Source organism: Elephas maximus, chromosome 16 (assembly GCF_024166365.1).
Source record: "Elephas maximus indicus isolate mEleMax1 chromosome 16, mEleMax1 primary haplotype, whole genome shotgun sequence".
In the NCBI taxonomy this organism is placed as follows: domain Eukaryota; kingdom Metazoa; phylum Chordata; class Mammalia; order Proboscidea; family Elephantidae; genus Elephas; species Elephas maximus.
The window spans coordinates 39,347,914-39,373,735 of record NC_064834.1 but is presented as its reverse complement, the minus strand read 5'-3'; the positions used below and the strand labels follow the sequence as shown (position 1 = coordinate 39,373,735).

Sequence of the window (25,822 nt, the reverse complement as noted above, 5' to 3'; positions counted from 1 at the left end):
TCTTTTCTCTCCAAACTCCTTTACATAGCCCAGAAAGTGAGCTCTCGTTTCGGCACAGAGGAAAATTCGCTTTTGTATCATACACTGTTCTTCCAATATACTTCCAGTATTCTTTACATAATATAATGTAAATGTAAAAGATTTTGAAAGGGAAAAAAAAACTTTTTCTTCAAAATAATCTCTGGCACTTGACAATGTGTAAGATTATTGTTTCTGTTATAAATTTCTTCAATTCCATTTAGAAACTCAATAGACTCCTTTGGGCTGAATTATAATCTACTATTTTTCCTGGGATAGTACATACCACTAATTTAATAAGTGGAGAGCCTAGATGCAATGAGAAAAAATATGAGAAAAATTACAGATTTAATCTAAATAAGTACAAAAACATACACAGTAAGAAAAAATGAGATTTTAATAGGAATTATAAAAAAAATATACTTTTATTTTTGTATAGATCTTTCATCATGGAGTACCATGATCTTTCAACACAGAGTATCATGGTGCTTTATAGGTTGCCTTGGATAATATCAACAATTTCATAGTAAACTTCATGACATACATCTAATCCGAACAAAAAATCCATATGATTGTAATAAGGAATAGTTTTATGGTAAATGTGGTTTGTGATTTTAGAAAGTAAAGTTTCAACATCTTCAGGGTCAGCCAACAAGTCATTTTCACCGTTCCATGTAGCAGTTGGTATTTTCATATTTGTCACATCGTACAGTGGAGAACTTGTCTTAATACAAATGAGCAAGAGTAAGAGTTTTCATAGAAAATGATACATCAGAAAGTGCTAATTACTAATTCTTCAAATGGTGAATAAAAATACTGTTTTAAAATACATTGAATATAAAAAAAATTACTATGAAAGCCACGAATATGAGATGCCCATGATTATTATCCCTATTCAGTATTATATACTATTATATTATATTTTACATATTATAATATTATGTCAATATAATTATATGAAAAAAAGCTACCTATAATTACAAGACCTATTTGGTATTATAATTTTTACTTAAAATAAACTATACATAAGTCAAAATTAGATAGTCTTTTCTAATTCAGAGTATTCAAACTTTCCACAGAGGTAGTTTCAGTATTACTTGTAAAGCCTGAAAGCATTTTAATCAAAATTTCCTGTGGCTGTATTACTGTCAATATGTTTACCAATAAATGGTAAATATTAGCAGTCAAGTTTGAATCTTATCCAGTTGAATTGATGTTCGTATTTTACTTCAAATGTTTACATGAGCAGGCCACATCAGGCATGGGGTTTAGCTGAGGCAGGAAAGTATGACAGAAAAGCATAAACTTGGAGTCAGACAGACTTGAGTTTGAATGTTTCAAGAATTTCACTGTACTTATACAAGTTCACCATTCACTAATGTCTATGTTTTTCCTAGTAATTATATGTGTATGTTTTATCTTCTCAAATAAAATAAGTTGTTTTAGGGCCAAGAACTACATTGTACCTTTTATTTCTTATTTAGCCAAGCACAGAGCTATGTATATTTCAAATATGTTATTTCTCTGAGGAATGATCAATTTTTCTAATCCTCTAATTTTTCAACTTCTCTAGGCTTGTCCAGGATATGTGTTAAAATACAAAGAAAACATGAAAAAGGCTAGTTTAGCTAGGTATGACAATATGAATCCAAACCAACTTGACCATCTGCTGTTTCTCCTCATTTGTGTTATTGAACTCTAGCCCTTTACAGATGAGTCTTGATCTACAGCAAAATCATTCGAATGATCGGGAAAGAAGATAGTTTCTAGTTTAGATATAATTATTTACCTGATTAAAATGAACCAAGTTCAGAAGAGGACTGCCCCAGTCAAAAGCTTTCAGCTGACTAGAATTAAAAAGCTGAAATAAAAAGACATAAGACTATACTTATTAGTTTATTAAAGTATCAGTTGATGAAAGTTAGATATGCATTGCACATATATGCCTTTTTTGTACTGGGTCTGCTGGTATATGTGTAGGTGGGTTTCTTTCTTCCTCTTTTCATTTGGATGAGGAAGAAGGGGTTGCAGGTGGGAAGAGGGATCTAAAGAATATGATACACCACTTTCTTATAAATGCACATCTCTCCAAGATCTTGTATTACCCAGATGGGGCCTGTGTGCTTGGGGTAAGAGCGGGCTTCCCCAGAAATTCTCAGCTTCATCAGCAGAGGTCAAGAGTGAATGTCCTTCACTAGAACTAAGATGACACTTCTCTAAACACCTTTGCTTCAAATTACAGAGCTCAAAAGTGTGCCCCAGAAGCTACTCCTTCCTTCATCCCTTAACACTTGCAACTTCACCACCACTGTCTGCTTTGAGTCCACTAGATCTAATACGATTATGCCCATTTTGTCCTTTATTATGTTTTCATCACTAGAAAGTCCAGATGCTCATGTTACCAGTTTTCTCTGATACTCTAATTACAATAAGGCACGGTACATTTTCTATTTTGTCATCGTTCCCCAACCATCCCCAATTTCTAAAACTATCTCTATCATCTGGAATTCTATCAGCCTTATATCTTTAACTTCTTTTCAGAATGGCCCCTTTACTTTCTTGCTCTATTGACAATTTGGATTTCCCTGATGACACTTCTTCCCCTGCAGTTTTTTTCAGGTGTTTTTTCTCTTATATACTAAGCATCGCTGGAACTGGAAGTTGGATTAATCCTCTTTGCTTTTTCCAGACCATTATCACTGACTAAGGGCTTTGCATTGGCTATTCTCTCTACCTGGAATGCTCTTCCCCCAGATGTCCACATTGCTAATTTTCTCACCTCTTTCAAATCTGTTCTCAAATGTCACCATCTCATTGAGATCTGGACTAACCTTCCTATTCAAAAGTAAAAACCACCGATCTGCATGCCTAAATGCCTTTCCTCTGTCCTTTGTTTCCATTTTTCTGTAACTTCCATCATCTTCTAACATATTTTAATAATTTACTTATTTACTATGCTTTTTATTTATTGTACGTATACCTACTACTAAAATATAAGCTTAAATGAAGATATGGATCTTTGTTTTGAGCATAGACCAGTATAGAGCACATCATAGGTGCTCAATAAATATCGTTTACATTGGCTGAATGAATTCAAAGATCACTTAGCTTATCCTGGCCTAGCCATCATCAGGAATAAACTAAACTATAATAAATATTTTAATAATTTACCTCAAAAACTTGTTTAATAGATTTAAATGTTTTTAAATAAGAAAACCCTCAACCATCATCTTAATGATGCTTTAAATTTCTCTAGTGTTTATTAACTTTAAAGAATATTCATAATCATCCCATTTAATTCTCAGAATATGTTTTGTTAATTGGGTCAGAAAATTATTATTAATGTTTAATATTTTTAATTGAAAAACTGAATTCAGAAAAGTTAAGTGAGCTTCTTAATGTCACACTGCCAGCAAGTTTCAGAGAAAGGATTCAAAGTCTGACCTTTTGGTCTCAGCATAGCACTCTTTCTACTATATTATCCTGGCTTTCAATATCAAGATAACATTCTCATACCAAAATTTTTCCTTATAAGTATCATTCATTCAACACATTAGTTGATAAGTATCTATTATATTCCAAGATGTGTGGCCTTGGAAGTAGAAAAATGAACAAAACTTGTTTATGGTCCTTAAAGACTTTACAATGTAACAGAGGACACAGTGTAAAGCAAAAAAACCAAACCTGGTGCCATCCATTGATTTCAACTCATAGCAACCCTATAGCAGCCCTATAGGACAGAGAAGAAGTGCCCCATAGAGTTTCCAAGGAATGCCTGGTGGATTCCAACTGCTGAGCTTTTGGTTAGTAGCCGTAGCTCTTAACCACTACTCCACCAGGGTTTCCTAACACAGTATAGTCTAGTGAAAAGTGTAGTCTAGTGAAAAGTGTAGTCTAGGTGTTGGAAGATCTGGAGTCTAGTACTAATTTTTTTTATTTATTTGTTTTGTTTTTAATATAATATACTTTTTAGAGCAGTTTTAGGTTTGCAGAAAATATGAGAGTTCCCATAAGGAAATGATCACAATCACTAGACATTAGAGAAATGCAAATCAAAACCTCAGTAAGATACCATCTTATCCCGACATTACTGGCACAAATAAAAAAAAACAGAAAAAAACAAATGTTAGAGAGGCTGTGGGAAGATTACAACTTTTTTGCACTGCTGGTGGGGATACAAAACGGTACAACAACTTTGGAAAATGATATGGCACTTCCTTTAAAAGCTAGAAATAGAAATACCATACGATCCAGCAATTCCACTCCTAGGAATATATCCTAGAAATAAGAGCTGTTACATGAACAGTCATATGCACACCCCTGTTCACTGCAGCATTATTCACAAAAGCAAAAAGATGGAAACACCCTAGGTGCCCATCAACAGATTAACGGATCAACAAACTATGGTATATACACATGATGGAATACTATGCAATGATAAAGAACAATGACGAATCTGTGAAACATCTCACAACATGAATGAATCTGGCCAATCACAAAAGGACAAATGTTGTATGAGACCACTATTATAAAAACTCATGAAAACGATTACACACAAAAAGAAATCTTTGATGGTTAAGAGGGAGAGGAGTAGTGGGGAGGGAAAAACACTAACTAGACAATAGATAAGTGGTAACTTTGTTGAAGGGTAAGACAATACACAATACTGGAGAGGCCAGTATGGCTTGATCAAAGCAAAGTCATGGAAGCTCCATAGACACATCCAAACTCCCCGAGAGACTGAATTACTGGACTGAGGGCTGGGAACCACGGCCTCAGGGAACATCTAGCTCAACTGGCATAACATAGTTTATAAAGAAAACTATTCTACATCCTACTTTTGTGAGTAGCGTCTGGGGTCTTAAAAGCTTGCAAGCGGCCATCTAAGATACTCCACTGCTCTCATCCCTTTGGGAGCAAGAGAAAATGAAGAAAACCAAAGACAGAAGGGAAAGATTAGTCCAAAGGACTAACGGACCACAACTACCACAGTCTCCACCAGACTGAGTCCAACACAAATACATGGTACCTGGCTACCAGGACCGACTGCTCTGACAGGGATTATAACGCACGGTCCTGGTCAGAGCTAGAGAAAAATGTAGAACAAAATTCTAACTCACACACACACAAAAAACCCTTACTGGTCTGATAAGACTGGAGAAATCCCAAGAGTATGGCCCCCAGACTCCCTTTTAACTCAGTACTGAAGCCACTCCTAAGGTTTCCCCTTCAGCCAAAGGTTAGACAGCCCCATAAAACAAAACTAATTGGGCACATCAGCCCAAGGGCAAAGACAAGAAGGCAGGAGGGAATAGGAAAGGTGGTAACAGGGAATCCAAGGTCGAGAAGGGGAGAGTGTTGACATGTTGTGGGCGTGGCAACCAATGTAGCAAACAATATGTGTATTTATTGTTTAATGAGAGACTAATTTGTTCTGTAAATCTTCATCAAAAAAAAAAAAAAAGAAAGAAAAGAAACATCTCAATTGGTATTGGTCAATTTTTGGAGCCTTATTTTCTATCAATGCCTTCAGTATAGCTTGGACTTCTTTCTTCAGTACCAGCAGTTCTTGATCATATTCTACCTCCTGAAATGGTTGAACATTGACCAATTCTTTTTGCTACAGTAACTGTGTATTCCTTCCATCGTCTTCTGATACTTTCTGCATCATTTAACTTATTCCCCATAGAATCCTTCGATATTGTAATTCAAGAGTTGAATTTTCTCTCCAATTCTTTCAGCTTGATAAATGCTGATCGTGTTCTTCTCTTTTGGTTTTCTAACTCCAGGTCTTTGTACATTTCATTATAATACTTTACCTTGTCTTCTCAATCTGCCTTTTGAAACCTTATGTTCATCTCTTGTACTTCATCATATCTTTTGCTCACTTTAACTACTCTGCATTCAAAAGCAAGTTTCAGAGTCTCTTCTGACATCATTTTGTTTTTGTTTTCTTCACTACTCTGCATTCAAAAGCAAGTTTCAGAGTCTCTTCTGACATCATTTTGTTTTGTTTTCTTTTACTTTTTCCTGTCTTTTTAATGATCTTTTTACTTTATTCATGTATGATGTCCTTCCACAGCTCTTCTGGTCTTTGATCATTAGTGTTCAGTGAATCAAATATACTTTTGAGATGATCTCTAAACTCAAGGGTGGATATATTCAGTGTTGTATGTTGGCTTTCTTGGACTTGATTTGATTTTCTTCAGCTTCAACTGGAACTTGCATATGAGCAACAGATGGTCTGTTTCATTGGCTTTGACTTGACTGATAATATTGAGCTTCTCCACCATCTCTTTCAGCAGATGTAATCTATCTGATTCCTGTGTAAACCATTCAGCAAGGTAAATATGTATAGTTCGTGTTATTGAAAAAAAATGTTTTTCCGATGAATAAATCACTGGTCTTGAAGAATTCTATCATGTGATCTCTGGCATTGTTCCTTTCACCAAGGCCATATTTTCAACTACTGATCTTTCTTCTTTGTTTCCAATTTTCACATTGCCATCACCAGGAATTATCACTATATTTTGATGGCACATTTCATCAATTTCAGACTAAAAAAAATCTTCAATTTCTTCATCTTTGGCATTTGTAGCTGCTACATAAATTTGAATAACAGTCATATTAACTGGCGTTTCTTGTAATGTGTTTGGATATTAACCTATTATGGACAGCACTGTACTTCAGGATAGATCTTGAATTTTTTTTTTTTGATTATGAATGCAATGTCATTCCTCTATAATTTGTCATTCCCAGCACAGTAGACCATATGATTATTGGATTCAAAAGGATCAATACCAGTCTGTTTCAGCCCACTAATGCCTGAGATATTGATCTTCAAGACATTCATTTCATTTTTGACAGCTTCAAATTTTCCTTCATTAATACTTTGTACATTTCATATTCTGACTATTAATGAATATTTTATAGCTATTGCTTCTCATTTTGAGTCATGCCATATCAGCAAATGACAGTCCAGAAGGCTTTACTCCATCCACATTATTAAGGTTGACTCTACTCTGAAGAGGCAGCTCTTCCCCAGGTATATTTTGAGTGCCTTCCAACCTGAGGGACTTATCTTCCAACACTATATAGAACAACGTTCTATTGTTATCCGTAAGGTTTCATTGGTTAAACTTCAGAAGCAGATCACTAGGCCTTTTTCCTACCCTTTCTTAATCTGGAAGCTCTGCTGAAACCTATCCACCATGGGTGACCTTGCTGGTATTTGAAATACCAGTGGCATAGCTTCTAGCATCATACCAACATGCAATCCACCACAGTACGACAAACTGACAGATGGGTGGTGGTTCTCTTAGCAATATGTATGTAAGTTTCCTCCAGGTCTTTCCATGGCTTGATATCTCATTTCTTTTTGTCACTAAATAATTCTCTATTTTATGGATGTACCACAGTTTGTTTATCCATTCACCTATTGAAGGACATCTTATTTTCTTTTAATTTTTGGCAATTATGAATAAAGCTGCTACAAACATTCGTGTGCAGGTTCTAGTTAATTTTTTTTAAGGAATAGCTTTGAATATTTGGGCATGTCAAATGAGGGGCATAACTTTGATAATTCCTACTATATTGTTCTGAATTAACATTTTCTCATTTGTAACACAGAGATAATTCTGTTACCCTGATCACTGCTCAGGTTTAGTTAGGGGATCTAATAGATTATTACACCAACATATTTCACAAACTATAAAGGACTACCTAAATATGCAATAATTTCATTTTATTCTTCTAAGTTTATCATACTATGGCAATAGCAAAGAGCTCTGGTAAAATGATAAAATGGTTAAGCACTCGTCTGCTAACCAAAAGATCAGAGCTTCAAACCTACCAGTGGCTCTGTGGGAGAAAAGAACTGGCAGTCTGCTTTCATAAAGATTAAGACCTAGGAAACCCTGTGGGGTAGTTCTACTCTGTCTTCTAGAGTCACTATGGTCAGAATCAACTTAATGGCACACAATAACAAAAACATGGCAATAGCATGATGTCTAGAATGATGAGGTAAAACAAGATTAGTGTAAATGAAACTGTATTGAAATGCACTCAAAAAGTTATACCTGACTCCAGTGGAGCATATTTTGAACAGATGTTCCTGCTGGGTTTTGGGACATATACACATCCAAACGACTCTGAAGGGTTAAAAAAAAAAAAAAGATTATACTCTGTACAACGACAGAAACCATAATCTTTGATAGTTATCAAATTGAATAATTTCAAGAAAATTTAAAGCTAATATTTAATAAGTATTAATAAAAAAACAAATCAAATTACATTTTAACTAAAGGTACAAAATAATTTTACAATTTGTGCATTAATGTAGAGCTATGACTGTATTGGATTTCTAAGTTATTTGGTCTATTGAACCCCTACTGAAAACAAACGAAAGTGACAGATTATACACACACGCACACACATCTTCTTGAAGGCACTGAAGAACTGACACTATAAAAGGAATCACCAAGACAAAATGAAGAGAGAAAACAAAGAAACAGACAAGAATCCTGGCAGACAAGCAATGCACAGAAATGACTTTTTCCTTCAGATTATTTGCCAATCCCAGAGAATTTAAAATTTCATTTTGAGAGCTTAACTAATTGAGGGAAACTAAAATCAAAGCCCATGGCCTGCAGAAATCAGAGGATTTAAAAAAAAACCTCCACGGTAAGATGCGATCCCTAAATTCTACACTACTCAGAGTAAAGAGGAATTCAAAGTATTTAAAAAAACAAAAACAAAAAACCACTGCCATCAAGTTGATTCTGACTCATACCGACCCTATAGGACAGAGTAGAACTGCCCCATACGGTTTCCAAGGAGCACCTGGTGGATTTGAACTGCCGAAAAGGTTCCTCAGATCAATCTGTAGCCTAAGTTTGTTCTACCTAGGTAGTCCCTGATATTGTGAAATCAGTGAACCAGACACATTGTGCTCTTGATCTCAAAGCAACTGCATGTGCCTTGTGAAAGCAAACCATATTCCTTCTGTATCTCTTCTGGAAGAAGAAAACAAGTCCTGTCTTAGCAATCCAAATACTCTATTAGTAAAAATAATTTTTTTTTTTCACAATCAATTAAGTAGCATCATTCAAAGAAAAGCAAGCACAGGTAAGAACCAGTAGAAGCTTAAAAAGAAAATTAGGGAAAAACTCACAAATACTTTAGATGTTATTGTATACAAGCTATGAAACAATTGCTCAGGGTTACAGAAAACAGAATGCAATCAATGTAGGATATGAACTGTGAGAGAAGGGAAACATAAGAAGAAAGCCTCACTTTCATCTCAACTTTCACAGTGCAGGCATTTTCCAAAACATCACAAGAAAACAGAGCTAAACAAAAAGTGTCAGTCTTGCTGGGAAAGGCAACAGAAGTTGGTTTTTATGAAGCTGGATTTTAGGCAATGGGTTATTAAGAGAAGGAGTCCACCAAATTAAAGAGAATTGAAGGGAATTAGACCCATTCAAACAAAGATTAAAAGTAAGCCTTGACAAGATCAAGGTAAACTGCCAGAAACTTTGCTGCCTGCCTGTACAAAACTCTTGAGAGGAAAGTAATTTAACCGAGAGAATCTGTAGCATGTCACTCACAGTGCTCAGCATAGGATAAAAATTTATTAGTCAGGCACTGAATCCGGAAAATATAATCAATAATAAAAACATAAAATAATCAATAAAAATAAACCCAGAAATGATCCATACATTGTAGTTAGCAAAGGCTTAAAAAGAACTAAATATGTTTAGTAAAATAGAAGTAAAAAAAAAAAATGATAATTTCAAAGATGGAGTATTTCAACGTGGAGAAAAAGTTTATTTTTATAATCCAATGGACATTCTAAAAAGCAAAATACAATGTCTGAAATTCATTAGATGGATTTAAAAGCAGAATTAACATAGCAAAAGGCAGAACTAGTGAACTCAAGTGCAAGCCAATAGAAAATATTCAAACTGGAGCACAAAGGGAAAAAAAGCAAAATAGAGCATAAAAAAATTTGGAGCACTGTCAGATGGTTTAATACTTACGCAATTGGAGAGCTGGAATAAAAAAAGAGAAATAATTGAATAAATAATTACTGAGAATTTTCTAAATCCAATGGAAGATGAAAGAATATTAGAAAATGAACTTCAAGGCATAAAGCAATACTTGAAATAAAAATACATATAATTAAAAGATGAAATTCACCAGAAATATTTTATGCACATAAAAATATAATCTTAAAATATATGAACAATTTAACAGAAAGTCAATTTAACAGAACTTCAAGGGGGAAATAGACAAATCCAAAATACTGCCAAAAGGCAATGCTCTCTTTTCCCTCATTATAATTTGTATCTATTAACTTCGTTATAGGCTCGCTATGAGTCGGAATTGACTTGAGGGTACTTTTTTTTTTTTTTATTAACTTCGTAGGACTTTTTCCATTGGATGTAATCGTGTTTTAAAAATCTTCTCACACAGAGGCGGGGCCAAGATGGTGGACTAGGTGGACGCTACCGTGGATCCCTCTTGCAACAAAGACTCGGAAAAACAAGTGAATCGATCACATACATAACAATCTACGAACCCTGAACAACAAACACAGATTTAGAGACGGAGAACGAACAAATACGGAGAGGCAGCGATTGTTTTCAGAGCCTGAAGCCAGCGTACCAGTCAGCGGATTTTCTGGAAAAACTAGTTTCCCAGTGATGGCTCGGAGACAGCAGTCCATATCAAACCACATAAAGAAGCAGACCATGACAGCTTCTCCAACCCCCCAAACAAAAGAATCAAAATCTTTCCCAAATGAAGATACAATCCTGGAATTATCAGATACAGAATATAAAAAACTAATTTACAGAATGCTTCAAGACATCACAAACGAAATAAGGCAAACTGCAGAAAAAGCCAAGGAACACACTGATAAAACTGTTGAAGAATTCAAAAAGATTATTCAAGAACATAGTGGAAAAATTAATAAGTTGCAAGAATCCATAGAGAGACAGCATGTAGAAATCCAAAAGATTAACAATAAAATTACAGAATTAGACAATGCAATAGAAAGTCAGAGGAGCAGACTTGAGCAATTAGAATGCAGACTGGGACATCTGGAGTACCAGGGAATCAACACCAACATAGCTGAAAAAAAATCAGATAAAAGAATTAAAAAAAATGAAGAAACCCTAAGAATCATGTGGGACTCTATCAAGAAGGATAACTTGCGGGTGATTGGAGTCCCAGAACAGGGAGGGGGGACAGAACACAGAGAAAATAGTTGAAGAAGTCCTGACACAAAACTTCCCTGACATCATGAAAGATGAAAGGATATCTATCCAAGATGCTCATCGAACCCCATTTAAGATTGATCCAAAAAGAAAATCGCCAAGACATATTATCATCAAACTCGCCAAAACCAAAGATAAACAGAAAACTTTAAAAGCAGCCAGGGAGAAAAGAAAGGTTTCCTTCAAGGGAGAATCAACAAGAATAAGTTCAGATTACTCAGCAGAAACCATGCAGGCAAGAAGGGAATGGGACAACATATACAGAGCACTGAAGGAGAAAAACTGCCAGCCAAGGATCATATATCCAGCAAAACTCTCTCTGAAATATGAAGGCGAAATTAAGATATTTACAGATAAACACAAGTTTAGAGAATTTGCAAAAACCAAACCAAAGCTACAAGAAATACTAAAGGATATTGTTTGGTCAGAAAACCAATGATATCAGATACCAGCACAATACAAGGTCACAAAACAGAATGTCCTGATATCAACTCAAATAAGGAAATCACAAAAACAAACAAATTAAGATTAATTAAAAAAAAAATAATAGTACACATAACAGGGAATCATGGAAGTCAATAGGTAAAAGATCACAATAATCAAAAAGAGAGACTAAATACAGGAGGCATTGAACTGCCATATGGAGAGTGATACAAGGCGATATAGAACAATACAAGTTAGGTCTTTACTTAGAAAAATAGGGGTAAATAATAAGGTAACCACAAAAAGGTATAACAACTCCATAACTCAAGAAAAACGGAACGACTCAACTAACATAAAGTCAAACACTATGAAAATGAGGATCTCACAATTTACTAAGAAAAACGTCTCAGCACAGAAAAGTATGTGGAAAAATGAAATTGCCAGCAACACACATGAAAAGGCATCAAAATGACAACAATAAAAACTTATTTATCTATAATTACGCTGAAGGTAAATGGACTAAATGCACCAATAAAGAGACAGAGAGTCTCGGACTGGATAAAGAAACACGATCCATCTATATGCTGCCTACAAGAGACACACCTTAGACTTAGAGACACAAACAAACTAAAACTCAAAGGATGGAGAAAAATATATCAAGCAAACAATAAGCAAAAAAGAAGAGGAGTAGCAATATTAATTTCTGACAAAATAGACTTTAGACTTAAATCCACCACAAAGGATAAAGAAGGACACTACATAATGATAAAAGGGACAATTGATCAGGAAGACATAACCATATTAAATATATATGCACACCCAATGACAGGGCTGCAAGATACATAAATCAAATTTTAACAGAATTGAAAAGTGAGATAGACACCTCCACAATTATAGTAGGAGACTTCAACACACCACTTTCGGAGAAGGACAGGACATCCAGTAAGAAGCTCAATAGAGACACAGAAGACCTACTTACAACAATCAACCAACTTGACCTCATTGACTTATACAGAACTCTCCACCCAACTGCTGCAAAGTATACATTTTTTTCTAGTGCACATGGAACATTCTCTAGAATAGACCACATATTAGGTCATAAAACAAACCTTTGCAGAGTCCAAAACATCGAAATATTACAAAGCATCTTCTCAGACCACAAGGCAATAAAACTAGAAATCAATAACAGAAAAACTAGGGAAAAGAAATCAAATACTTGGAAAATGAACAATACCCTCCTGAAAAAAGACTGGGTTATAGAAGACATCAAGGAGGGAATAAGGAAATTCATAGAAAGCAACGAGAATGAAAATACTTCCTATCAAAACCTCTGGGACACAGCAAAAGCAGTGCTCAGAGGTCAATTTATATCGATAAATGCACACATACAAAAAGAAGAAAGAGCCAAAATCAGAGAACTGTCCCTACAACTTGAACAAATAGAAGGTGAGCAACAAAAGAACCCATCAGGCACCAGAAGAAAACAAATAATAAAAATTAGAGCTGAATTAAATGAATTAGAGAACAGAAAAACAATTGAAAGAATTAACAAAGCCAAAAGCTGGTTCTTCGAAAAAATTAACAAAATTGATAAACCAATGGCTAGACTGACTAAAGAAATACAGGAAAGGAAACAACCCGAATAAGAAACGAGAAGAACCACATCACAACAGAACCAAATGAAATTAAAAGAATCATTTCAGATTACTACGAAAAAGTGTACTCTAACAAATTTGAAAACCTAGAAGAAATGGATGAATTCTTGGAAAAACACTACCTACCTAAACTAACACATTCATAAGTAGAACAACTAAATAGACCCATAACAAAAAAAGAGATTGAAGCGGTAATCAAAAAACTTCCAACAAAAAAAAGCCCTGGCCCGGACAGCTTCACTGCAGAGTTCTACCAAACTTTCAGAGAAGAGTTAACACCACTACTACTGAAGGTATTTCAAAGCATAGAAAATGACGGAATACTACCCAACTCATTCTATGAAGCCACCATCTCCCTGATACCAAAACCAGGTAAAGACATTACAAAAAAAGAAAATTACAGACCTATATCCCTCATGAACATAGATGCAAAAATCCTCAACAAAATTCTAGCCAATGGAATCTAACAACACATCAAAAAAATAATTCACCATGACCAAGTGGGATTTATACCACGTATGCAAGGCTGGTTTAATATCAGAAAAACCATTAATGTAATCCATCACATAATAAAACAAAAGATAAAAACCACATGATCTTATCAATTGATGCAGAAAAGGCATTTGACAAAGTCCAACACCCATTCATGATAAAAACTCTTACCAAAATAGGAATTGAAGGAAAATTCCTCAACATAATAAAGGGCATCTATGCAAAGCCAACAGCCAACATCACTCTAAATGGAGAGAGCCTGAAAGCATTTCCCTTGAGAACGGGAACCAGACAAGGATGCCCTTTATCACCGCTCTTATTCAACACCGTACTTGAAGTCCTAGCCAGGGCAATTAGGCTAGACAAAGAAATAAAAGGTATCCGGATTGGCAAGGAGGAAGTAAAGTTATCACTATTTGCAGATGACATGATCTTGTACACAGAAAACCCTAAGGAATCCTCCAGAAAACTACTGAAACTAATAGAAGAGTTTGGCAGAGTCTCAGGTTATAAAATAAACATACAAAAATCACTTGGATTTCTCTACATCAACAAAAAGAACACCGAAGAGGAAATAACCAAATCAATACCACTCACAGTAGCCCCCAAGAAGATAAAATACTTAGGAATAAATCTTACCAAGGATGTAAAAGACCTATACAAAGAAAACTACAAAGCTCTACTACAAGAAATTCAAAAGGACATACTTAAGTGGAAAAACAGACCTTGCTCATGGATAGGAAGACTTAACATAGTAAAAATGTCTATTCTACCAAAAGCCATCTATACATATAACGCACTTCCGATCCAAATTGCAATGTCATATTTTAAGGGGATAGAGAAACAAATCACCAATTTCATATGGAAGGGAAAGAAGCCTCGGATAAGCAACGCATTACTGAAAAAGAAGAAGAAAGTGGGAGGCCTCACTCTACCGGATTTTAGAACCTATTATACAGCCACAGTAGTCAAAACAGCCTGGTACTGGTACAACAACAGGCACATAGACCAATGGAACAGAATTGAGAACCCAGATATAAATCCATCCACGTATGAGCAGCTGATATTTGACAAAGGACCAGCATCAGTAAATTGGGGAAAAGATAGTCTTTTTAACAAATGCTGCTGGCATAACTGGATATCCATTTGCAAAAGAATGATACAGGACCCATACCTCACACCATGCACAAAAACTAACTCCAAGTGGATCAAAGACCTAAACATAAAGACTAAAACGATAAAGATCATGGAAGAAAAAATAGGGACAACCCTAGGAGCCCTAATACAAGGCATAAACAGAATACAAAACATTACCAAAAATGATGAAGAGAAACCCGATAACTGGGAGCTCCTAAAAATCAAACACCTATGCTCATCTAAAGACTTCACCAAAAGAGTAAAAAGACCACCTACAGACCGGGAAAGAATTTTCAGCTATGACATCTCAGACCAGTGCCTGATCTCTAAAATCTACATGAGTCTGTCAAAACTCAACCACAAAAAGACAAACAACCCAATCAAGAAGTGGGCAAAGGATATGAACACACATTTCACTAAAGAAGATATTCAGGCAGCCAACAGATACATGAGAAAATGCTCTCGATCATTAGCCATTAGAGAAATGCAAATTAAAACTACGATGAGGTTCCATCTCACTCCAACAAGGCTGGCATTAATCCAAAACACACAAAATAATAAATGTTGGAGAGGCTGCGGCGAGATTGGAACTCTTATACACTGCTGGTGGGAACGTAAAATGGTACAACCACTTTGGAAATCTCTCTGGCGTTATCTTAAACAGTTAGAAATAGAACTACCATACAACCCAGAAATCCCACTCCTCGGAATATACCCTAGAGAGACAAGAGCCTTCACACAAACAGATATATGCACACCCATGTTTATTGCAGCTCTGTTTACAATAGCAAAAAGCTGGAAGCAACCAAGGTGTCCATCAACGGATGAATGGGTAAATAAATTGTGGTATATTCACACAATGGAATACTACGCATCGATAAAGAACAGTGACGAATCTGTGAAACATTTCATAGCATGGAGGAACCTGGAAGGCATTATGCTGAGCGAAATGAGTCAGAGGCAAAAGGACAAATATTGTGTAAGACCACTATTATAAGATCTTGAGAAATAGTAAAAACTGAGAACACATACTTTTGTGGTTATGAAGAGGGGAGGGAGGGAGGGAGGGAGAGGGTTTTTTATTGATTAATCAGTAGATAAGAACTGCTTTGGGTGAAGGGAAAGACAACACTCAATACATGGAAGGTCAGCTCAATTGGACTGGACCAAAAGCAAAGAAGTTTCCAGGATAAAATGAATGCTTCAAAGGTCAGCGGAGCAGGGGCAGGGGTCTGGGGAAAATGGTTTGAGGGGACCTCTGTGTCAATTGGCAAAATAATTCTATTATGAAAACATTCTGCATCCCACTTTGAAATGTGGCATCGGGGGTCTTAAAGGCTAACAAGCGGCCATCTAAGATGCATCAATTGGTCTCAACCCACCTGGATCAAAGGAAAATGAAGAACACCAAGGTCACACGACAACTAGGAGCCCAAGAGACAGAAAGGGCCACATGAACCAGAGACCTACATCATCCTGAGACCAGAAGAACTAGTTGGTGCCCGGCCACAATCGATGACTGCCCTCACAGGGAGCACAACAGAGAACTCCTGAGGGAACCGGAGATCAGTGGGATGCAGACCCCCAATTCTCATAAAAAGACCATACTTAATGGTCTGACTGAGACTAGAGGAATCCCGGCGGCCATGCTCCCCAGACCTTCTGTCGGCACAGTACAGGAACCATTCCCGAAGACAACTCATCAGACATGAAAGGGACTGATCAGCGGCGGGGGGGGGGGGGGGGGGGGGGGGAAGAGACGCTGATGAAGAGTGAGCTAATTATATCAGGTGGACACCTGAGAGTGTGTTGGCAGCTCTTGTCTGGAGGGGGGATGGGAGGATAGAGAGAGAGGGAAGCTGGCAAAATTGTCACGAAAGGAGAGACTGAAAGGGCTGACTCAATAGGGGAAGAGCAGGTGGGAGTACGGAGTAAGATGTATGTAAACTTATATGTGACAGACTGATTGGATTTGTAAACGTTCACTTGAAGCTTAATAAAAGTTAATAAAAAAAAATCTTCTCACACAAACTATCTAAGGAGCATTCCCATTGCCTTAGTTCTCTGAGGTAAGGGCTTCATATTTTCTTTTTTTATATTATTGCCTGACATAGTTATGCGTTGTAATTGTAGTCAGACACTAGAAACCGCGTGAAAACAGTTCAGATAAAGTCTGCCTATGTTGCCCTGCTGCTTTGCTTGGAACCCCAGAAGAATGACAATCTACCTTTTCTCAGGTCAGGATTTCTGATTTTTGAAGTTGTCTCCTAAGCCGTGTTGCTGGAGCGAACCAAATGAGACAACATGGATATGTAAGTCTATGAGTTTTTACATTATAATAATACTAACCAAAGAAAGCAGGTTAAGTAACAAACAAGTAGGGCCATCAAATGCTTTCAGTCACGTAGGCTCATATAATCCTTTTATTCATGTCTATTCTTCCCTTTCATGTTTTTCGTTGTCTACATAATATCTTCCCATCCTAGAGCTAACTCAACCATGTGGGCCTTATATATGATTATAATATTCGTGAAAGTTTTTTCCATTATAATTCCTATTGTCAGTGCAAAGAGGAATGGAGTATGCACAATGATTAAGAGGTCTAAATTTACCTGGTCAGATTTTCAGTACGTTCATGCTTAAATTACACTTAATCTTGGGAAAAAAAAAAAAAAAAGCCATTCATTCCACAGTTCTGCTTGTTGTCTGTTCTTATTTTACTTCTCTTTTCATAAGCTCTAACTCTCTCTGCTCACACTGCCTGACCAGTAGTGGAGTTTGATTAATATCAACAAAACTTGACAGATTATGGATAACATTGTGAAAAAGGGAAAATACAGAACACTTAATTATGCACATGAGGAACCTGTACATAGACCAAGAGGCAGTCATTCAAACAGAACAAGGGAGTACTGTGTGGTTTAAAATCAGGAAAGGTATGAATCACAGTTGTGTCATTTCACCATACTTATTCAATCTGTATGCTGAGCAAATAACTGGAGAAGCTGGACTACATACAGAGGAATGGGGCATCATGATTGGAGGAAGACTCATTAACAACTTATAATACGCAGATGGCACAACCTTGCTTGCTGAAAGCAAAGAGGACTTGAAACACTTAACTGTTGCAGATCAAAGACTACATCCAGCAATATGGATTGCATTTCACCATAAAAACAGAACCCTCACAACTGGACCAATAAGCAACATCATGATAAAGGGAGAAAAGTTTGAAGTTGTTAAGGATTTCATTTTACTTGGATCCACAATCAACGCCCATGAATGCAGCAGTCAAAAAATCAACACACGCATTGCATTGGGCAAATGTGCTGCAAAGAACTCTTTAAAGTGATAAAAAGCAAAGGTGTCATTTTGAGGCCTAAGTTGTGCCTAACCCAACCCATGGTGTTTTCAGTCATCTCATAGACATACGAAAGCTGGACAATGAGTAAGGAAGACTGAAAAAGATTTGATACTTTTGAATTACGGTGTTAGCGAAGAATATTGAATATACCATGGGCTGCCAAAAGAATGAACAAATCTGTCTTGGAAGACGTACTGCCAGAATGCTCCTTAAAAGTGAGAATGCAGAGACTTCATCTCATGTACTTTGGACATGTTATCAGGTGGGATCAGTACATGGAGAAGGACATCAAACTTGGTGAATAGAGGCTCAGCAGAAAAGAGGAAGACCCTCAGTGAGATGGACTGACACAGTGGCTACAATGATGGGTTCAAGCATAGCAATGATTGTGAGGACGGCACAGGAGCAGGCAATGTTTCTTCCTGTTGTGCATAGGGTTGCTACGAGTTGGAACAAATTTGGCAGCACCTAACAACAAAATTTCTCACTCATCATTTGTTCCTTTTACCTGTGTCTTTCTAAAATTTTGATCCACTATAGAATGAGCCCATTTGTAATTTTTCTAGATCTGTCTCTGTACTTTCTTTTTGATTTTCTGCAGAGTATTTTGTTACTATAATACAATATTAAGGGAAAAATGAAACTCAACAATTTAATCCTCAGTAGTAAATTCGTAAAATATCAACCCCATAATCCATTTTCCTAGCTATTAATATCCTCTCAACCAAATTCAACATCCATACACAATAGATTCATTGGCCTAGTTAATATCCTATTACTACATGACCCACCTATTATTTCCTAAAACATTTTGTCAAATCTATTGAGATATAGTTTAGTTGTAAAAAAAATGCCCCACTTTTGTTGTATATTTCCATGAGTTTTGACAAACTTATACATCCATGTAACCATCACCACAATCAAAGTATCGAATATTCGTACCACCGCCCAAATTATTTTATACCCCATCCTGCTCAAGTCTCGCCTCACACACATCCCAAGGCAGTTACCTACTTTTTTTTTTTAAAGATTTTTAAGATCTTTATTGAAATATAGTTCCCATATTCATACAACTTACTTAAAGTATGCAATTCAGTGGTTTTTACTATATTCACAGAGTTGTAAATCACTACCAAAACCTAATTTAGAACATATTTCTTTTTTTAAAATAATTTTTATTGTGCTTTAAGTAAAAGTTTACAAATCAAGTCAGTCTGTCACATATAAGCTTATATACACCTTACTCCATATTCCCACTTACTCTCCCCCTAATGAGTCAGCCTGATCCCTCCTTCCAGTCCCTCCTTTCGTGACGGTTTTGCCAGTTTCTAACCCTCTCTACCCTCCTATCTCCCCTCCAGACAGGAGATGCCAACACAGTCTCAAGCGTCCACCTGATACAAGTAGCTCACTCTTCATCAGCATCTCTCTCCTACCCATTGTCCAGTCCCTTCCATGTCTGATGAGTTGTCTTCGGGAATGGTTCCTGTCCTGGGCCAACAGAAGGTTTGGGGATCATGACCGCCGGGATTCCTCTAGTCTCAGTCAGACCATGAAGTCTGGTTTTTTATGAGAATTTGGGGTCTGTATCCCACTGTTCTCCTGCTCCCTCAGGGGTTCTCTGTTGTGCTCCCTGTCAGGGCAGTCATCGATTGTGGCCGGGCACCAACTAGTTCTTCTGGTCTCAGGGTGATGTAAGTCTCTGGTTCTTGCGGCCCATGCTGTCTCTTGGGCTCATAGTTATCGTGTGACCTTGGTGTTCTTCATTCTCCTTTGATCCAGGTGGGTTGAGACCAATTGATGCATCTTAGGTGGCTGCTTGTTAGCATTTAACCCCAGATGCCACACTTCAAAGTGGGATGCAGAATGTTTTCATAATAGAATTATTTTGCCAATTGACTTAGAAGTCCCCTTAAGCCATAGTCCCCAAACCCCCGCCCTTGTTCCGCTGACCTTTGAAGCATTCAGTTTATCCCGGAAACTTCTTTGCTTTTGGTCCAGTCCAGTTGAACTGACCCTCCGTGTATTGAGTATTCTCCTTCCCTTCACCTAAAGTAGTTCTTATCTACTAACTAATCAGTAAATAACCCTCTCCCACCCTCCCTCCCTCCCTGCCTCTTAACCACAAAAATATGTGTTCTTCTCAGTTTATACTATTTCTCAAGATCTTATAATAGTGGTCTTATACAATATTTGTCCTTTTGCATCTGACTAATTTCACTCAGTATAATGCCTTCCAGGTTCTTCCATGTTATGAAATGTTTCACAGATTCGTCACTGTTCTTTATCAATGCATAGTATTCCATCGTGTGAATATACTATAATTTTTTTAACCATTCATCCGTTGATGGACACCTTGGTTGCTTCCAGCTTTTTGCTATTGCAAACAGTGCTGCAATAAACATGGGGGTGCATATATCCATTCGTGTAAAGGTTCTTATTTCTCTAGGGTATATTCCGAGGAGTGGGATTTCTGGGTTGTATGGTAGTTCTACTTCTAACTGTTTAAGATAACGCCAGATAGATTTCCAAAGTGGTTGTACCATTTTACATTCCCACCAGCAGTGTATAAGAGTTCCAATCTCGCCGCAGCCTCTCCAACATTTATTATTTTGTGTTTTTTGGATTAATGCCAGCCTTGTTGGAGTGAGATGGAACCTCATCATAGTTTTAATTTGCATTTCTCTAATGGCTAATGATCGAGAGCATTTTCTCATGTATCTGTTCGCTGCCTGAATATCTTCTTTAGTGAAGTGTGTGTTCATATCCTTTGCCCACTTTTTGATTGGGCTGTTTGTCTTTTTGTGGTTGAGTTTTAACAGAATCATATAGATTTTAGAGATCAGGCGCTGGTCGGAGATGTCATAGCTGAAAATTTTTTCCCAATCTGTAGGTGGTCTTTTTACTCTTTTGGTGAAGTCTTTAGATGAGCATAGGTGTTTGATTTTTAGGAGCTCCCAGTTATCTGGTTTCTCTTCGTCATTTTTGGTAATGTTTTGTATTCTGTTTATGCCTTGTATTAGGGCTCCTAATGTTGTCTCTATTTTTTCTTTCATGATCTTTATCGTTTTAGTCTTTATGTTTAGGTCTTTGATCCACTTGGAGTTAGTTTTTGTGCATGGTGTGAGGTATGGGTCCTGTTTCACTTTTTTGCAAATGGATATCCAGTTATGCCAGCAGCATTTGTTAAAAAGACTATCTTTTCCCCAATTAACTGACACTGGTCCTTTGTTAAATATCAGCTGCTCATATGTGGATGGATTTATATCTGGGTTCTCAATTCTGTTCCATTGGTCTATGTGCCTGTTGTTGTACCAGTACCAGGCTGTTTTGACTACTGTGGCTGTATAATAGGTTCTAAAATCAGGTAGAGTGAGGCTTCCCACTTTCTTCTTTTTTTTCAGGACTGCTTTACTTATCCGGGGCTTCTTTCCCTTCCATATGAAGTTGGTGATTTTTTTCTCCATCTCATTAAAAAATGTCATTGGACTTTGGATCGGAAGTGCATTGTATGTATAGATGGCTTTTGGTAGAATAGACATTTTTATTATGTTAAGTCTTCCTATCCATGAGCAAGGTCTGTTTTTCCACTTATGTAGGTCCTTTTCAGTTTCTTGCACTAGTCCTTTGTAATTTTCTTTGTATAGGTCTTTTACATCTTTGGTAAGATTTATTCCTAAGTATTTTATCTTCTTGGGGGCTACTGTGAATGGTATTGATTTGGTGATTTCCTCTTTGATGTCCTTTTTGTTGATGTAGAGGAATCCAAGTGATTTTTGTATGTTTATCTTATAACCTGAGACTCTTGCCAAACTCTTCTATTAGTTTCAATAGTTTTCTGGAGCATTCCTTAGGGTTTTCTGTGTACAAGATCATGTCATCTGCAAATAGAGATAATTTTACTTCTTCCTTGCCAATCCGGATGTCCTTTATTTCTTTGTCTAGCCTAACTGCTCTGGCTAGGACCTCTAGCACAATGTTGAATAAGAGCGGTGATAAAGGGCATCCTTGTCTGGTTCCCGTTCTCAAGGGAAATGCTTTCAGGCTCTCTCCATTTAGAGTGATGTTGGCTGTTGGTTTTGCATAGATGCCCTTTATTATGTTGAGGAATTTTCCTTCAATTCCTATTTTGCTGAGAGTTTTTATCATGAATGGGTGTTGGACTTTCTCAAATGCCTTTTCTGCATCAATTGATAAGATCATGTGGTTTTTGTCTTTTGTTTTATTTATATGGTGGATTACATTAATGGTTTTTCTAATATTAAACCAGCCTGGCATACCTGGTATAAATCCCACTTGGTCGTGGTGGATTATTTTTTTGATATGTTGTTGAGTTCTATTGGCTAGAATTTTGTTGAGGATTTTTGCATCTATGTTCATGAGGGATATAGGTCTGTAATTTTCTTTTTTTTGTGGTGTCTTTACCTGGTTTTGGTATCAGGGATATGGTGGCTTCATAGAATGAGTTAGGTAGTATTCCATCATTTCTATGCTTTGAAATACCTTTAGTAGTAGTGGTGTTAACTCTTCTCTGAAAGTTTGGTAGAACTCTGCAGTGAAGCCGTCCGGGCCAGGGCTTTTTTTTTGTTGGGACTTTTGATTACCTTTTCAATCTCTTTTTTTGTTATGGGTCTCTTTAGTTGTTCTACTTCTGATTGCGTTAGTTTAGGTAGGTAGTGTTTTTCTAGGAATTCATCCATTTCTTCTAGGTTTGCAAATTTGTTAGAGTACAATTTTTCCTAATAATCTGATATGATTCTTTTAATTTCACTTGGGTCTGTTGTGATGTGGCCCACCTCGTTTCTTATTCGGGTTATTTGTTTCCTTTCCTGTATTTCTTTAGTCAGTCTGGCCAATGCTTTATCAATTTTGTTAATTTTTTCAAAGAACCAGCTTTTGGCTTTGTTAATTCTTTCAATTGTTTTTCTGTTCTCTAATTCATTTAGTTCAGCTCTAATTTTTATTATTTGTTTTCTTCTGGTGCTTGATGGATTCTTTTGTTGCTCACTTTCTATTTGTTCAAGTTGTAGGGACAGTTCTCTGATTTTGGCTCTTTCTTCTTTATGTATGTGTGCATTTATCGATATAAATTGACCTCCGAGCACTGCTTTTGCTGTGTCCCAGAGGTTTTGATAGGAAGTGTTTTCATTCTCATTGATTCTATGAATTTCTTTATTCCCTCCTTAATGTCTTCTACAACCCAGTCTTTTTTGAGCAGGGTGTTGTTCAGTTTCCAAGTGTTTGATTTCTTTTCACTAATTTTTCTGTTATTGATTTCCACTTTTATGGCCTTGTTGTCTGAGAAGATGGTTTGTAATATTTCGATCTTTTGTATTCTGCAAAGGTTTGTTTTATGACCTAATATGTGGTCTATTCTAGAGAATGTTCCATGTGCACTAGAAAAAAAAATGTATGCTTTGCAGGTGTTGGGTGGAGTGTTCTGTATAAGTCTATGAGGTCAAGTTGGCTGATTGTAGCAATTAGGTCTTCTGTGTCTCTATTGAGCTTGTTACTGGAACTCCTGTCCTTCCCTGAAAGTGGTGTGTTAAAGTCTCCTACTACAATTGTGGAGGTGTCTATTTTACTTTTCAGTTCTGTTAAAGTTTGTTTTATGTATCTTGCAGCCCTGTCATTGGGTGCATAAATATTTAATATGGTTATATCTTCCTGGTCTATTGTCCCTTTAATCATTATGTAGTGTCCTTCTTTATCCATTTTGGCGGATTTAACTTTAAAGTCAATTTTGTCAGAAATTAATATTGCCACTCCTGCTCTTTTTGGCTTGTTGTTTGCTTGATATATTTTTTTCCATCCTTTGAGTTTTAGTTTGTTTGTGTCTCTAAGTCTAAGGTGTGTCTCTTGTAGGCAGCATATAGATGGATTGTGTTTCTTTATCCAGTCTGAGACTCTCTGTCTCTTTATTCGTGCATTTAGTTCACTTACATTCAGTGTAATTATAGATAAGTATGTGTTTAGTGCTGTCATTTTAATGCCTTTTTATGTGTGTTGTTGACAATTTCATTTTTTCACTTACTTTTTTGTGCTGAGACGTTTTTCTTTGTAATTTGTGTGTTCCTCATTTTCATAGTAGTTGAATTTACGTTTGCTGAGTCATTATCTTTTTCTTGGATTTCATTTTGAGTTATGGAGTTTTTATACCTCTTTGTGGTTACCTTAATATTTACCCCTATATTTCTAAGTAAAAACCTATTGTCCTTTATCGCCTTGTTTCCCTCTCCATATAGCAGTTCTATGCCACCTGTATTTAGTCCGTCTTTTTGATTATTGTGATCTTTTACATATTGACTTCAATGATTTCCTGTTTTGAGCATTTTTTTCTTTTTAAAATTAATCTTAATTTGTTTTCTTGATTTCCCTATTTGAGTTGATATCAAGATGTTCTGTTCCGTGACCTTGTGTTGTGCTGGTATCTGATATCATTGGTTTTCTGACCACACAATTTCCTTTAGTATTTCTTGTAGCTTTGGTTTGGTTTTTGCAAATTCTCTAAGCTTGTGTTTATCTGTAAATGTTTTAATTTCACCTTCATATTTCAGAGAGAGTTTTACTGGATATATGATCCTTGGCTGGCAGTTTTTCTCCTTCAGTGCTCTATATATGTCATCCCATTGCCTTCTTGACTGCATGGTTTCTGCTGAGTAGTCTGAACTTATTGATTCTCCTTTGTAGGAGACCTTTCTTTCTTTTATCCCTGGCTGCTTTTAAAATTTTCTCTTTATCTTTGGTTTTGGCAAGTTTGATGATAATATGTCTTGGTGATTTTCTTTTTGGCTCAATCTTATATGGGGTTTGATGAGCATCTTGGATAGATATCCTTTCATCCTTCATGATGTCAGGGAAGTTTTCTGCCAACAGATCTTCAACTATTCTCTCTGTGTCTTCTGTTATCCCTCCCTGTTCTGGAACTCCAATCACACGCTAAGTTATTCTTCTTGATAGAGTCCCACATGATTCTTAGGGTTTCTTCCTTTTTTAAAATTCTTTTATCTGAGTTTTTTTCAACTATATTGGTGTCAATTCCGTTATCCTCCAGCTCCCCTACTCTGCATTCCAATTGCTCGAGTCTACTCCTCTCACTTCCTATTGTCTAATTCTGTACTTTTACTGTTAATCTTTCGGATTTCTGAATGCTGTCTCTCTACGGATTCTTGCAGCTTATTAATTTTTCCACTATGTTCTTGAATAATCTTTTTGAGTTCTTCAACTGCTTTATCAGTGTGTTCCTTGGCTTTTTCTGTAGATTGCCTTATTTCATTTCTGAGGTCATCCCTGATGTCTTGAAGCATTCTGTAAATTAGTTTTTTATATTCTGCATCTGGTAATTCCAGCATTGTATCTTCATTTGAGAAAGATTTTGATTCTTTCGTTTGGGGAGTTGTAGAAGCAATCATGGTCTGCTTCTTTATGTGGTTTGATATTGACTACTGTCT

General features: G+C 36.4%; 1 protein-coding gene across 2 annotated transcripts in view; it reads right to left on the bottom strand.

The window, feature by feature from the left end:
• Positions 1-508: 508 nt before the first annotated feature.
• The window catches only part of LIPJ (lipase family member J), a 40,937-nt gene continuing 15,623 nt past the window's right edge, over positions 509-25,822 (bottom strand). For both annotated transcript variants that reach the window (XM_049854968.1, XM_049854969.1), the window contains 3 exons: positions 8,097-8,168; positions 1,808-1,879; positions 509-742 (listed from right to left, as the gene is read on the bottom strand). In XM_049854968.1, coding sequence (XP_049710925.1) covers positions 509-742; positions 1,808-1,879; positions 8,097-8,168 — 378 coding nt within the window. The remainder of the gene's footprint in view (positions 743-1,807; positions 1,880-8,096; positions 8,169-25,822) is intronic.